The sequence below is a fragment of the Lithobates pipiens genome, unplaced genomic scaffold, assembly GCF_037356315.1.
Source record: "Lithobates pipiens isolate NorthernLeopardFrog02 unplaced genomic scaffold, aLitPip1_a1.2 Scaffold_8, whole genome shotgun sequence".
NCBI lineage: Eukaryota > Metazoa > Chordata > Amphibia > Anura > Ranidae > Lithobates > Lithobates pipiens.
Genome location: NW_027507903.1, coordinates 286,639,971 through 286,656,551, shown reverse-complemented (window position 1 = coordinate 286,656,551; position 16,581 = coordinate 286,639,971). Strand labels below are relative to the sequence as shown.

Below are 16,581 nucleotides of genomic sequence, written 5' to 3'. Positions count from 1 at the left end.
AAAGACTAATCTGGCTGTCCCTGTAGCATACACCGTCCTTTCCCTTTCTCTAAACTAACAAAAGACACTCAGGCTGCTGCAAGAATCAGCAGCACAGCAAACCTATCAACACCTAACACCTATACCAGTCCTGAAAAGAACTTTTGTGTACCAAATAGCTAGTGGTTTATCTCTCCCTACTCCACACAGGAACCTGTCCCTATCGTAACAGAAGAAAGAATGTAAAATGGCCACCGGATCGGGTGTATTTATAGGTTAGGGGGAATGTCCAAGTGTCCATGTGCTGTCATGTCTCAATTGGCTGTCCTGTATCACATGATAAACGTGTCACCAAAGGTTAAAGTTCTTGTATACATTAAACACGTAAGTCCGCCGCGGCGAACGACGGAAAAAGGCGTTCGAACGTGCGGACCGCGAATGTCGGAAATTCGCCGCGAAACGACCGCCGGGCGAAACGTTCGTCCATCACTATTTAGGAATACAAATCTATTACCTCTGGCAGCCGGTCTCTGTACTCATTGGAACTATATTTAATAGCCATATCCAGCCGCTGGTCTTCTGGTATGTGAAGTGCATTCCATATAGCATTTATCGTCTTCTGAAGATCTACATGACTGGCAGGTGTATCTACCTTAAGGCATAAATACAAGAGGATGTATAATAGTAAGAAACAAATGTAGAAAAATAAATAAATAAATAAAATCCTCTAGGAATATATCACTATATGAAGCAATATTCCTATACAGTGCCTTTAAAAAGTACTCATACACCTTGACATTTTCCACATTTTGTCACGTTACAACCAAAAACGTAAATGTTATTTAAATGGGATTTTATGTAATAGACCAACACAAAGTGGCACATAATTGTGAAGTAATAGGAAAATGATAAAATGTTTTTCAAAATTATTTGTAAATAAATATCTAACAAGTGTGGTGTGCATTTTTATTCAGACCCCCTAAGTCAATACTTTTTATAACCACCTTTCACTGCAATTACAGCTGCAAGTCTTTTTGGGGATGTCTCTACCAGATTTGCACATCTAGAGAGTGACATTTTTGCCTATTCTTCCTTGCAAAATAGCTCAAGCTCTCTCATATTACATGGAGAGCATCTGTTAACAGTCAAGTCTTGCCACAGATTCTCAATTGGATTTAGGTCTGGACTTTGACTGGGCCATTCTAATGCCGCGTACACACGATCAGATTGTCCGGCGTACTTAGTCCGCCGAAACGCATTTCAGCGGACAATTTGATCGTGTGTGGGCTTCAGCGGACTTTTCCAGCGTGAACTCCGGCGGACTAAGAAAGTATTTTTGCACTCCAATCTTCCCGTCGGACTTGGGTTTCAGCGGACAATGCGCTTGTCAGTATGCTAGTACGGCGGACTAAGAATGACGCATGCTCAGAAGCAAGTACGAAAAAGGAAGCTATTGGCTACTGGCTATTGAACTTCCTTTTTCTAGTCCCGTCGTACGTGCTGTACGTCATCACACTAGCAAACGCCGGACTTTCTGTGTGTCCTTGTGTGGCCAAGTCCGTTCGGTAGAAAGTCCGCCAGACTATCCGCCGGATTGTTTGCCGGACTAAGTACGCCGGACAATTCGCTCGTGTGTACGCGGCATAACACATGAATATGCTTTGATCTAAACCATTCCATTGTAGCTCCAGCTGTACGTTTAGGGTCATTGTCCTGCTGGAAGGTAAACCTCTGTCCCAGTCTCAAGTCTTTTGCAGACTCCAATGGGTTTTCTTCTAAGATTGCCCTGTATTTGGCTCCTGTCAGGGCTGGCTTAGCGCTTCCTTCTCTGGGCTGGCTGCTCAGCTGTCGGCTAATTGCCAGCTCTCATCTCTCTCCACAGTTACCCAGCTGTCCCTGATCCTGCTCATCTGACCTGCCTACTTAAAGCTGTCCAGCTCACTTCATCTCTGCCTTTGCCTTGGTCACATCACAAGAAACCATCTCCTGCGGTTCTGTTTAAAGACTGGCTTGCTGACATCCCTTCTGGCTCCTTATCCTGCTTGCTGTTGATCCACTTGGATCCCTGACTTCTGGCCTGGCCGATTACTCGATCCAGTTAATGGACTCTGGCTATGCTTTGACTACCCCTACTCTATTTACCTTTTTATTTTTTAATAATAAACAAGTGTGATTTAATTGTACTTCTGTCTCGGTCTGGTTCATGGTTTCTGACAGCTCCATCCATCTTGCCATCAACTCTGATCAACTTCCCTGTCCCTGCTGAAGAAAAGCATCCCCACAACATGATGCTGCCACCACCATGTTTCATGGTGGGAATGGTGTGTTCAGGGTGATGTGCAGTGTTAGTTTTTCACCACACATAGCATTTTAATTTTAGGCCAAAGAGTTAAATTTTGGTTTCATCTGACCTTCTTTCACACGTTTGCTGTGTTTCCCACATGGCTTCTTGCAAACTGCAAACAGGACTTCTTATGGCTTTTTTTCAACAATGGCTTTCTTCTTGCCACACTTCCATAAAGGCCAGACTAATAGTTGTCCTGTGGACAGATTCTCTCACCTGAGCTGTGGATCTCTGCAGCTCCTTCAGAGTTACCATGGGGCTCTTGGCTGCTTCTCTGAATAATGCACTCCTTGCATTTCAGTTTAGGTGGACAGCCACGTCTTGGTAGGCTTGCAGTTGTGCCATACTCTCTCCATTTTCTGATGATGGATTGAACAGTGCTCTTTGAGATGTTCAAAGCTTGGGATAATTTTTTATAACCTAACCCTGCTTTAAACGTCTCCACAACTTTATTCCTGACCTGTCTGGTGTATTCCTTGGCCTTGAGGATGCTATTTGTTCACTAAGGTTCTCTAGCAAACCTCTGAGGGCTTAACAGAACAAATGTATTTATTCTGAGATTAAATTACAAACAGGTGGACTCTATTTATTAATTAGGTGACTTCTGTAGGCAATTGGTTCCACTAGGTTTTGGTTAGGGGTATCAGAGTGAAGGGGGCTGAATACAAATGCACCCCACAATTTTCACAAATGTAATTGTAAAAAATTTGAAAACCATTTATCATTTTGCCTCCACTTCACAACTATGTGGTACTTTGTATTGGTCTATCACATAAAATCCCAATAAAATACATTTATGTTTATGTTTGTAACATGACAAAATTTGGAAAATTTCAAGGGGAAGGAATACCTTTTCAAGGCACTGTAGTAAATACAGGATTAGTGAATCTTTTTAAGAAATTGTACATAGCTTTTACTTAACCTAGGACCCTGACGTGCATTTGAAGCTTATAAATATAGCAACAAAAGGTAAAACTAAATGCTTATTTCTATGATCTTACTGGTTTCTGCGTGAAATGCTTCTTTGTGTTAGTGATGAGAAGAATGACAGTTGTAAAATGTTTTCATCAAATTCCGGGTCTTAACCTTAATTAAGGCTCCTACAAACATAAGATGACCTAACCTGTATTTGGTGGTGATAGAATGTCTGTTGAAGCCACCAGATGCCTCCATCTGCCTACTGACAATGAAAAGAGCAACTGTAGGAAAAGTTGTCCTCATCGCTACTGTTCCGGTCTAATATGGCTGGCATCAGTAGGTCCTCTCCTAAGCTTCCTGCTTTCTAAATCATAATGCAGCCTCAGTCATTCTACTCAGCGGTGAATTTTGTGCTTCACCTATAGTTTGAATGCCATCCTTAATAATTGCAATCCAGAGCGTGATGTCTCTGCCAACAAGAAAAGAAACTGCTGGAGCTGCACTTACCATCAGCCTTGGTAAAACTCAGAATGCTGAAAACCATACTGCCACAAAATTTGGCCAATCATTGATAACCGCTTTCTGTTCACTTTGCTGTTTCGGTATAACTAAGCTTTCATCTTCACTTTGTTAGAGCTCAGAGAACGCCCAGATAAATGATAAGGAACTTTCTTTAATAGATATATATAATATAATATAATATATAACATCTATATATGATAGATGTTATGGAAGGCACAGCAGTCAAATATGGCATCCAAAATGTTGGAAAAGCTTTAGCTTTGATAAAAAAAAAGTTGTTTTGCCAGTTTTTCAAACATATTTAGATTTCTGGTGCTAAAATGTACAATTTATTCACACATAATTAGCTTTAAAGGGGTTATGGAGAATGTGCTGCAGATTGGTTAAAGAACTGTAAAATACCTGAGATGAAGTATTCAGTGATTCTTTTAGTTCCAAGTCAGCATCTGAAAATAAGCCAGGTGAAAACTATGGTTTATTAAATGGCCATACTGTAATTGTACAAAGAACACACTTTGCAGAAGAAAGATATATGTATTGTTATTCAAGTTCCTGAACCTCAGCAATGGAAACAGAGATTTTCTGACAACTCTGCTACTATCAGCACATTATGATGTGTCCAGAATTTGTCATTAAAAAATTCTATGTCTGTTACATTTTATTTAATAAAGCAAATCACAAAGGTTTTTTAAACCTTCTTCTAGGGAAGAATCTTATATACTCTTGATAGTCGGTCTTACTTGTCACTTCACTGAGCATACCGATTCCAAGGAACAATGAAGCTGATTGCTTTCAGCTTCTCCATGCACACTAATGCTGCGTACACAAGACTGGACTTTCCAGCAGACTAGGTCTGACGGTCTTCCCAACGGACTTTTGGGCTGAGTTCCCGACAGACTTTCCGAACTAATGGACTTGGCCACACACGAATGGACTAAGTCCGTTCGAAAGTCCGTTCGTTTTGAACATGATGACGTAAACGGGACTAAACAAGGAATTTCAATAACCAGTAGCCAATAGCTTCCCTTGCGTTGTATTTGGTCCGTTGGACTAGCACACAGACGAACGGTTTTCCCGATTTTAGTCCATCAGAATTGAGTGTGTCGGATAGATTTGAAATATGTTCTATTTCTAGGTCATTTGGATTTATTTTTCGAAAAACGATCAGACTAGCCCACACATGATCGGATTGTCTGACGGACAAATCCCTTCGGACCTAGTCTGCCGGAAAGTCCGGTCGTGTGTACGCATCAGACTCCAATGAACCAATGTTTTTTCTTACTTTTTTTGTATTCAGGGCAAAGGACTTTCAAGGCCTATTGCTGATCAAAGGGGAGAAGGCCTAGGAAACCTTTATGCCCTGCCTGATTACACAGTGCATTAGGCACAGTTTAACTAGCATAGAGCTTCCTGCTGACAAAATGCCTCTAGTTACCTTTTTTGTCTCTTTTGAGCAGCAGTGTGGAGGACCTTATTTATACCAATAGTATAGAGAATGTTATGATTAAAAAGCTATGCTAAGGATGCGATTCCAACAACCCAATTGAGGTATTTAATGTGTATATTGCCTATTTAGGTAAGTAGCTAAATATACAGCTGAAACGCAATATAAAAATGATCTTACACGTCAAATTATTTCTAATAATGTACAGCCAAATCAAACACAAGCCAGGTAGCATTGCCAGGTCTAGGATCTCCACTGTAGCACTACAGCAGGACCTAAACATATTCCGAGATTGCTGATTAGACAGTGAAGGAGCAGCAGGACACCGGTATGCTACCCTCTCTGCTCTGCCCTGATGTCAGCATGTTTACTGCCAGCACATGTGCATGCAGTAGAGCCGCCGCACCCCCCCCCAGTCTAAATCCTGTTCCTGTTATGTGGGGATTACATAAATCTTAAATCAGATTGATTTTAGTTATTACACTGGGTACATTTCAAAAATACAACCTATTTCAACCAATCACGCCACAACCAATCTACACAATGGACATTAAGCCTTAGTGAGAGCTATAGTCAGAGCTTCTTTAAGCTTAGTGGTGTAACTTATAGTAAAAGATCTGAGAGGTAAGATTACCTTGTACGGGTGGGTCTGATCCAAGACCCCCAAGCATTATGCTGTTGACATTCCACATGCCGGGGCTGTAAATTTGTTTCTCTGCTCTCAGATCTGCAATCTTTTTCTCCCGTTGCCTATGCAAAAATATTTTTAAATGATCATTATTAGCAGCAAGAACACAATCATTTTACTATGAATAAAATAAAGTCAGCCTGTTATAGACCCCCCGTTGAATCTGGCAAATTAATTTGGCAAGGGAAATGCAGAACACAAAACAATAAGGGCTCTACAATGTAAAAGCTTTCCCTTGTTCCACAGGGGTTTTTAATTAACAGAAAGTACAAATGTTCTGTACAATCACAACCCTGTGGATGTATTAAGAAAAAAAAAAAAAAAAAACCTTTAAGCTGCTGCTGATAAAGTGTTCCCATCTGATTAGTAAAAGCGCAGTGGTATAAAATAATATTACTACAGCAGGATAAATCAATCTACCTTTAAAGGCTCAGCATTAAAAATCACAATCCTAGTAGTCAATAATCAGCACTTAAGTTGAATTCAGTGTAGAAAAAGCTCAACAGTCTGGCGTCATATATTATCCAAACCTTGTTCTTACAGTTAATTCTTCATTATGTCTAAAAACTATGGAAAATAAATAAATAATCTTGGTTATGGTGACTATGGAATACAGAAGATCGGGGCAAAGTGGACCTGTTACAGATAGCAACAAATCGCCTTCCTTGTTTCTTTGAAGAATAAAAAATCCAGTATTTATACTACAAATTAGACCAAATTAGGCCAAATCTGAAGGTGAATTGTGAACCAAATGAATTTCATGTTTTCGTTTTCCTGGTTTAAAAAAATAGATGCTAACACCTAAACTTCAATAGTTAGCAACAATCCAATTTCTGCTTTACTTTATGATGACATCATTTAGATATCCAATGGCATATTGGGTAATTCACAATGGGTTTTATGATCGTTATGTTACAATTGCTCACTACTGTTGTAAGTAAGGCTGATGTGCGATGAGACACTCACCTGCTTTTGTATGTGTCACACCTTCACTGGCTTTGGCAGCAAGTCATCACTCCTTAATACCGATAGCTCTGTAGAATGTAAATCGGCATCAAGAGAACAATGCCTTGCTCATACAGCTGGCAAAGCATCAACGCATGCAAGTAGGTGAGAATTAACCTTGTTATGTTCTTCATAGCAATCCTGCCACTGGCAATTTCTTGCCAGTAGAAGGATTGCACCGAAGACATCAGCCTAAGCAGTCAACATTTGATAATAGCAGATGACAGCGATGTCAGAAGCAAAACATCCAAATGATCATCTAACAGCTTGATCATGTTAATTCTGTTCCCTTGAACTTGAACACTGAAAAAAGAAGTAACCTCTGTGATTGGGGAAAAAGCATTAGGTTTGCAACCCACAACTTCAACAGAATTGTAGACTTTGTGAACAACAGTGTATATGTTTTATAGACTTGCACCATTGTATGGCTATGTGCTAAAAATAAAATAAAAAATGTTCACAATTTGAATAATTAAATGTATTTTTCCTTTATAATAGAACCACTAATTATACTGGTGTTTATGCATAGGGTGATTAAATATTCAAACCTCTTTTTCTCTTCTTGTTTCTTTATTAAAGCAACACGTGCCTGCTCCTCATCTTCGGAATCACTGTTGTATAAATGGTAAATCACCTTTAGGTAATCCAGGTCCTAAAACAGGGATGTAAACTTAGAAATAAACCAACTAACATAAATTATTGGAAAACAGTGTAGTAGTGATCTGGCATTAAGACATCAACAAAATATGTTTGAAAATAATAGCCCTAATGCCGTGTACACACGGTCGGACTTTCTGGCAGAAAACGTCAAACGGAATATTTTTATCGGATATTCCGATCATGTGTGGGCCTCATCTAACTTTTTTTTACGAAAATTCTGACGGACCTGGAAATAGAACATGTTTTAAATCTTTCCAATGGAATCAATTCCTATTGGGAAAACCGTTCGTCTGTATGCTGTTCCGACAGACAAAAAACGACACATTGGCAGCTATTGGCTACTGGCTGTTGAACTTCCTTTTTCTAGTCCCGTCGTACGTGTTGTACGTCACCGCGTTCTAGATGATCGGACTTTGGTGTGGTCGTGTGTAGGCAAGACCGTTTCAGCGGAACTCCATCGGAAAACCATCAGAGTTTATTTTGTCACGTGTACGCGACATAAGTTTAAAAAAGTGAAGAGTTGCTATGTTATGGGGAACATTTTGAAATGTTAACTGTGCATAACTTTCTTGAATGCCTCTTGAAAATTAGCAGTCCACTTCCTGGTATGCGAGGGTACCTAGGCACTTCTGTGCATGCAGTCTTATAACTATGTATCTCAGTGTGAGATCTAAGGCACTGCATGCCTCTGAATGCTTGTGAGAGACTGGGCAGCTTGCTATGGGGGCACCCAAGAAGAGCCGCAGCTTCCTGTGCCCATTCAGGCATGAGCCATGGCCTGGTCCACCCCCCGCTCTCTCTCCTCATTGGCTCACTGACTTTGACAGCAGTGAGAGCCAATGGCACTTCGCTGCTATCTCAGCCAATGAGGAGGGAGAGTCCCGGACAGTGTAGGCTAAGTATCTGGCTGTGTTGTCTGGTGAAGGTGCCCGAACCACTAAATTGGCTCCAAAGAATTAGAACACCTAGCAGGTAGATAAAATTCCATGAATTCATTTCAAAATTGTACTTAGCTCCTTGTTTTTAAGCTGTCCCAATTTGGGATGTTGTATTCTATCTAGAAGTGCTTGCTAACACATGTCAATGGACTCCCAGATTTGACACATTGTTACATATATGAGTAACATTTCAGGCTGAAAAAAAAGGAGAAAACTCTCAAGGCATGTAAAAGCAGTGTTTTTTTAGCTCTCTCTGCATTAGCCATAAAGGTATATCCTAGAGCTGAGCCCATGTTTCTGCACTACTCCTTGGTTGTAAATAACCAGATCTAACAATGTCAAATGGTTTACACATACAGTCAGGTCCATAAATATTGGGACATCGACACAATTATAATCTTTTTGGCTCTATACACCACCACAAAATGAAACAAACAAGATGTTCTTTACCTGCAGACTTTGAGTCTTAATTTGAGGGTATTTACATTCAAATCAGGTGAACGGTGTAGGAATTGCAACAGTTTGTATTTGTGCCTCCCACTTTTTAAGGGACCAAAAGTAATGGAACAGATTAACAATCATCCATCAAACTTTCAGTTTTTAATACTTGGTTCTTTTGCAGTCTGGAACGCATAGACATCACCAGACGCTGGGTTTCATCCCTGGTGATGCTCTGCCAGGCCTCTACTGCAACTGTCTTCAGTTCCTGCTTGTTCTTGAGGCATTTTGCCTTCAGTTTTGACTTTAGCAAGTAAAATGCATGCTCAATCGGATTAAGGTCAGGTGATTGATTTGGCCATTGCATAACATTCCACTTCTTTCCCTTAAAAAACTCTTTGATTGCTTTCACAGTATGCTTCGGGTCACTGTCCATCTGCACTGTGAAGAGCTGTCCAAAGAGTTCTGAAGCATTTTGCTGAATATGAGAAGATAATACTACACCGTTCACCTGATTTGGATGTAAATGCCCTCAAATTAAAGCTGAAAGTCTATAGTTAAAGCAAATCTTGTTATTTTCATTTCAAATCCACTGTGGTGGTGTATAGAGCCAAAAAGATTAAAATTGAGCCAATGTCCTAATATTTATGGATCTGGCTGTATCTTTAACAGCTAGATTCCAGGGCAATTTTTGAAATTTTCACATGCATGGTAAAATCAGCATTTTTTTTTTTTGCTAGAAAATGATTTAGAATCCCAAAACATTGTTTGTTCTAAAGGAAAGAGGCACTGGAGAATAAAATAGTGATAGGTTTCATTTTTTTATGTCACTTAATTCTGCAGTCATTTATGAAACACACAGTTTCAGGAAAAATACACTAAAATAAATTTTAGTACACAAAAAAACACAATATAATGACTATTTTTATTTGTTTTTTATTTTATATCTATTTATTGTATTAAAAAGAATTTTGAAATGTCTTTATTAACTTTATTGCTTATCACAAGCCCCCTATGTGATAGGTTTGGGCAGATGACAGGTACTCTTTATAAAGATATCATGGGTCTACTAGACCCCCAATGTCTCCCCCGCCTCCAAAGCAGCTAAACAAGCACGAATCCTTCTTAAGTAGCTGCTTACCTGGCATGAAATTGTTGTTCTGAAACTGGAAGTGAGGAAATCTTCATCACTTTCAGTTACATTAATCACAGAAGAGATCCAGGAACTGATGTTCCTCCATCTCCTCTGTGTGAAGCCGTCACAGCTGTTTACTGGTCCTGGACTCTCTGGAGAAACAGGAGAGCCCGGGAACCACCCTGCAGAGGGGGGGGGGGGGGGTTGAGAGTGGCTCTTCCCGGTACCATCAAGGTAATCAGGCAGCTGTAAAGCTGCCTGGATTACTTTTACTAGACAGCTGATTGCTGGTATAACCACTTACTGACAAGCTGTATATGTATTTACAGCGATCAGCAAGTGGTTAATAACAAATAGTTTATGTTAAAACAATACATTGTAAAGAATCAAATGTAAATAATTGAAGTTACAGATTAATTACAGAATGATTCAGCTACTATAGCAAATTATACTGAATTTCCGGTAGCATAATCACTGTAAGCACTTTTTACATTAAACATGACAGTCTGTTATCCATTACAGCCCAAAGTTTGATTATTGACCTCCTTTATTCTGGAGATGTATGGCTTCTGCACTGACTATGAACCCCCATTCTTGCTTAGCTAGGTCTCCAAGTTAGAAGATCTATTTTAAAAGTTTTTAAAAGTGTGCAAAATACCAACCATTTCTCCGTTGGTATTTGAATTTACTTGGACACTTTATGCATTATATGTGCAGCAAGCCTATTTACAATTATTTTGCAGAAGAAAACACAAGAAAAAAAAAATGAGATGAAAATCAAAAGACTGTACCTGTGTAGATACATATTTCATGTAATCATCAGTGTTGACAACAGACTTCCACCAAACAAGCCAGGAATTATAAACTCTAGAAGCTTCTTTGTCAGCAGGCATGTGTTGTACCAGACTTGATAACCAAGCAGAAAGCAGAAACAAAGAGGTCAAATAATTCAACAACAATTAAATACATTTAAATTACAAAAAGTTTCCATAATCTTCTTTTGCTTTGTTTTTATACCACCATGCCCGCTGGATTTAATTCCTTCTATGTATGAAATAAATTATATGATACACTAAAAACTGACAGATACAGTAGGTTAGACAACAAAAACGTAAGCCCCAATTTTGTGCTATAATTTTCTGTTAATATCGTGACAAAATAAAAAATTTGTCTTCCCAAAATCTAGGGAAACAGTATATTTCCCACAACTCTTATACTTTGTAATTGGCTCACTGCCCCTTCCAGAATTCTGCACAAATTAGTGTTCAAATTATAGGCATTGTGTTCTGATGTGGCATACTTAGCAAATTCCCAAGGTTTATTAAACTAGCAGTTTCATCTACGGTTTAGTTGAAGGATATGCCAAAGCGGATATGGATCTGATTATTTGATTACAGTAAATGTCCTGAATCTCCATAGAACTAGTTTTTAAATGATATCAACAAGTGCCCTGGAATGGCTTATCTAAATATCAGATCTACAAAACAGAATCAAGCAAGATTTAGCAGTTAAAGCAGAACTAAAGGCACTATACTTACCTCCTCTCTAATGGTCCAGGGGTCTTACATCTTCTCCCTGGCTGCTGGTCTAGGGCATCCCTATTGGCCAGAATGGGATGATGCCACTCTTGCCCATGTGCAGGTGTCAGTCATCCCAACACACGTGCCAGTTTGTCCAGATTTGTTTGTATTGCACCTGCTGACATCCCATAGAACAGAATACATTGGACAGAGCTCTGCATACTGATGTAACATGCTTATGGGAAGGTGCAGCATGGTGTGGCAGCAGTAAACATTCACAGTCCAATTTCAGAGAACAGAACTTGTATTAACATTAAGTTTGCAAATTCACAACAAGCCCGGAAGGCACACGACCGGTAACACTCACAGAATACAAACAGCAATGTGTAGCAGAACAGGTCTCAGATGTGCAAACAGCATCTGGTTTGAGGGGTGGAACATGGCCTGGTCAATCCGTGCCCAAATGGGAAGGTCTCCAGGAAGGGTGATGTGTCCCTATCCTTTCCCTACTCATCTGGAATCTCTCCCTGTCGCTAATCACTGTCCCTGTCAGACAGGTGACCCTACACTACCCACACACAAAATGCATGCCAAGCCTGGGAGCCAGGGGGTTATTATAGCTGCTGCAGTACTAAAAAACAATACCCTGGGAAAGACCAAACAGCAGTCAATCGCTCCCCAAGTGGCTAATCCAGTAGATAATTTGTAGAAAGAGACACTAGGGGATATATGTAAATTTATCGCCAAAGTTTAAAACTATACAAAGACTTATTGAACAATTATACCACCCCTAATAATCAGTAGCCAAACCCTTCACTATAGTCTTAAAAAAAAACAACGCTGTCTGACAATATAAAAACAATTAGTCTGGACAGGCTTCTTTTTTAGCATTTATATTTGAACTTTAAATAGGCTCTGCCTGACCCAAGATGGCTGCCAGAGTCACAAGGGGCAGCAGCATCCAACTGGATAGCTTCCCCAGTGACCCAGGAAACCATACAGGGACCATGTTCCTCTTGATTTCCCCTCCAACTGCAATGCCACTGTGGTTGAACACCACCTACAGTGGAGAAAATAGACTGCAGCTGCCTACTCGGGTTTGGGCAACAGAATTCTATGTACATTTCTGCCGGTAGCTTTTATAGTTTTTATTCTTTGGTTTTAATAGATAATATTACTGCACCATAGAAGTGTCTTCTCTCTGTTTATGATCATCTGGGGCACATGTTGTAATCTATAAATGCAGTGAGGTCTTACAGTTCTGTGAGTGTGCATTTCAATCACCTGATGCTGATGGTGATCTTCATTAATGAAGCACTTCTATTAATTTACTTATTTGGTCTCTTTTGTATTCTGAGGTCAACACATGAGTGGTTGCAGTATTTATCTATCAAGGCTGGATGGGTATGTAAGCAGAAGATAGTGGAAAGGAAGACTCACAACTGGAGCTGCAGTTCTGGTTTACTATGCATTTGCATTGCTCTGACTCCTGTATAAATTGCTTTGACCTACTTTTGACTTGCTCCTAAGGTGTTTATGATAGGCTTACAAATTGCTTCTGAGGTTTCTTTGGGCAGGGAATAAATCTGGAATTAAAATAAATACTGAAAATGTATACTAACTTCTAAACTAAACATTATCCAAAAGGTGGTTACAGATGTTGTCTATTTATTCCATATATGTATTCATTTGTCTATTCCTATAATTAGCTAGTCTGTTAAAACCCTGATCACATGTTACTGTTGATAGTACAATAATATAAGGTTAGCTATGAAAACAAACACACTGCTTAATAAAACAACGTCCAAGAAAATAGGAAAATGCAAACATGAAGCACTAAAGGAAGACATTACAAAGCATATAACAGAACATCACATATACTTATCGCAAATGCTGTCCTCTAGATATTGTTTCCTCGGCTGGGCTCAAAATGATGGTAACAGAGAGCCATGAGGCTCAGGCATAAGCTAAGAGTGAAAAAGGGGACGACTTCCATTCTGTGTGCACTTTTTATACTTTACCCATACACCGTTCAGACCCAACCCCATTGCCTGCCCATTTAGGTTTCTAACGAATGAGTAGTTCCGGGGCAGTCCTTCTCAATATATTATATTTCTGTCCATCCTGCTGTATTGGCCTCTAGGGGCAGCATTGTCCATGTCTTTGTATCTTCAATGCCTTTTGATCCTTTGATCTTTGTAGCAGGACATTCATTAATCATCTTGTCAGTGATGGTCCTATTCAAGATTGCTTGCAGAGGGCTAATCAAGGATTTCCATGTTATCACACCAGATGGACAGGAGCCAAGCTTTTGTTCAGCCTTGCTTCTTTCAGATGAATAATCTGATAAATTTCACATCAAACTTTGCAGCATGTTACATTCAAAACAGCCCCCAAGGATGCAAATGTCTGGTATAGCCATCGTTCATATTGCAAACACCTCTTGTATCATGAACTAAAACATGTTGCTTTCCAACAGGCAGCTTCTGAGCTGCCTCAAATTTTTTTTGAGCTGTTTTAAGCTGCTTCTGCATTCTCATTGACTTGTATTAAGTAGGAAAGCAATTTGGAGGCAACTTCCTGTGTACATTAGCAATTATTCTTCTAAAAACGACTTAAAGTGTAGGAATGTCCTTTTTTTTTATCCCTTTCACGCCTAATGCTGTGTACACACGGCCGGAATTTGACAGCAAAGGTCCGACGGAACAAATCTGACGGACAATTCGGGCTTCATCGGACCTTTGCTGTCGAAAAATCAGATGGACTTTAGATTTTGAACATGTTTCAAATCTTTGACGGAATCGAGTCCGGTAGAAAAATCAGTTCGTCTGTATGCTAGTCCGACAGACGAAAACCAATGCTAGGGCAGCTATTGGCTACTGGTGATGAACTTCGTTATTCGAATCCGGTTGTACGTCACCATGGTCGAATTCATCGGGCTCTGGTGTCATTGTGTGTAGACAAGTCCGATTCGATGGAAGTCCGAAAGTCCGTTGAAAAGTCAGACAGAATTCAGTCTGGTCGTGTGTACACGGCATAAGCCTATTTCTGACATTTGTTGCTTACAAGTTAAAATCTGTATTTTTTGCTAGAAAATTACTTAGATTGTTGCAATATTTTATCAAGGATGCATGCACTGTCCTGTCACCATTTGAGAAGGCAAGGATGGTGAGCAGCAACAATGTATGCATCAGTGACATTGTTCCTCTAGTCTTCCTGTTGGAGCTTCGTGTAATCGTGGACAGGGCACTTGAGGCAGAACAGCATGAGGAAGAGGAGGACTTCCTTACCTCTCAAGGCCCCCTTTCTGCAGGCCCCCAAAACACACAGGAAGAAGAGGAGGATTAGGATGGTGTCAGCCTGGATGTAGCGGATAACACACAGCAGCAGCCTTCAAGGGATGGTTTTCAGTCCCCAGAAACCCAAGGAGTAGTACGTGGCTGGGAGGAAGTAGTTACAGATCATGTGATCCTTAGTGACCCAGAGGACTCAGAATTGAATGCCTCTGAAAACTTACGCTGCATGGCCTCTCAGATTCTGCAAAGCCTGCGAAAGGACCCTAGGATTCGTGGTATTAAGGAAAGGGATCATTACTGGCTGGTAACTCTACTTGATCCACGTTACAAGGGTAAGGTTGCAAAACTCATCCTGGCTTCACAGAGGGAGCAGAGAATGAAACATCTTCAGGAGGCCTTGAAGAAAGGTTTGTGCAATGCATTTCCAGACCCTGAAAGGTTACAATTTCCTGGTCCTGGACGTGTTGCTGAGGCTTCGTTCAGTCAGAGGAAGAGCGGTGGAGGAGGTGGCCGGCTGACCGATGTCTTTGCCTTTAACCGTTTTCCCGAATTGGATAAGAATCGGAGACCTTTCCAAAAGAGCATCCACTGGGTTACTGGGTCTTGAGGATGGACCACTGGCCAGAACTAGCTCAATATACAATTGAGCTACTGGTCTGTCCTGCATCCAGCATGCTTTCTGAACACACATTCAGTGCTGCTGGAGGGTTTGTAACGGATCAAAGAGTGCGCATGTCCACAGACTCAATTGAAAGGCTCACATTCATAAAAATGAATCAGTCTTGGATCAGCAGCTATCAAGCACCTGATGCTTATGTAACTGATTGAATTTGCTATGGATGTGGGATCCCTTGAAGAGTGCCTATGCTGACTATCCTATTCCTCCTCAATCTTGATGATGCTAGCTTCCAACAATATTTTTGGTTCAGGACACCACCACCACCCAAGGCCCAATTTTGTTTGTTTAACAGGGGCATGTAATTACAATTCTTGATATAATATTTCACAGCAGGGCCCATTCCTGCATCCACCAAGAGTAACTGTGAGGACTTACAGTGTTATGGTATCACCAACACCTAAGGCCCAATTTTCTGCAGAGTATATAGATCAGGCCATATAGTATATATACTGCTGTTCAGAGTATATAGTGCATTTTATGGTTTCATTTTAAGAATTATTAAAATCCTTGCTCCTGAAAAAATGCCAGTTTTTTAAAACTTTTTTTTGCATTGATACATGTCCCCTGGGGCAGGACTCGGGTCCCTAAACACTTTTTATGGCAATAGCTTGCATATAAGCCTTTAAAATTAGCACTTTTGATTTTTCATGTTCATGTCCCATAGACTTTAATGGTGTTTGCGTGTTCAAACACATTTTTTGTCTGCTCTCATGTTCTGGATGCGAACCCAATCGGGGGGTTTGGCTCATCCCTAGTCAGCACTGCCAAGTACAATATTTTTTGGCAGGTTTTCTCTGTCCTTTCAAGACTTTTTCACATTAAAAGAGAAGTACGGCAAACGATTTATTGGCCATACTTCTCTTCTGAGTCACAGGAGTGTAATTTCTTTTCCACTGCTGTGTCCCAAAATCAGCCGACAACAGGCTAAATCCTGGCTGTTGGCTAATGTTACAGAGCCAGTCCAGGCTCCTGAAGAACACCAACAATAATGTCGGGATCCACCCAGATTCCTGAC

At 40.3% G+C, this 16,581-nt stretch overlaps 1 protein-coding gene across 4 annotated transcripts in view; it reads right to left on the bottom strand.

The window, feature by feature from the left end:
* The window catches only part of CCDC87 (coiled-coil domain containing 87), a 127,770-nt gene that overhangs the window by 45,110 nt on the left and 66,079 nt on the right, over positions 1–16,581 (bottom strand). For 3 of the 4 annotated variants that reach the window (XM_077472313.1, XM_077472314.1, XM_077472315.1), the window contains 5 exons: positions 10,863–10,977; positions 7,449–7,552; positions 5,842–5,957; positions 4,166–4,209; positions 494–631 (listed from right to left, as the gene is read on the bottom strand). In XM_077472313.1, the coding sequence (XP_077328439.1) occupies positions 494–631; positions 4,166–4,209; positions 5,842–5,957; positions 7,449–7,552; positions 10,863–10,977 (517 nt within the window). The remainder of the gene's footprint in view (positions 1–493; positions 632–4,165; positions 4,210–5,841; positions 5,958–7,448; positions 7,553–10,862; positions 10,978–16,581) is intronic. The other variant, XM_077472316.1, reaches the window with a different exon arrangement.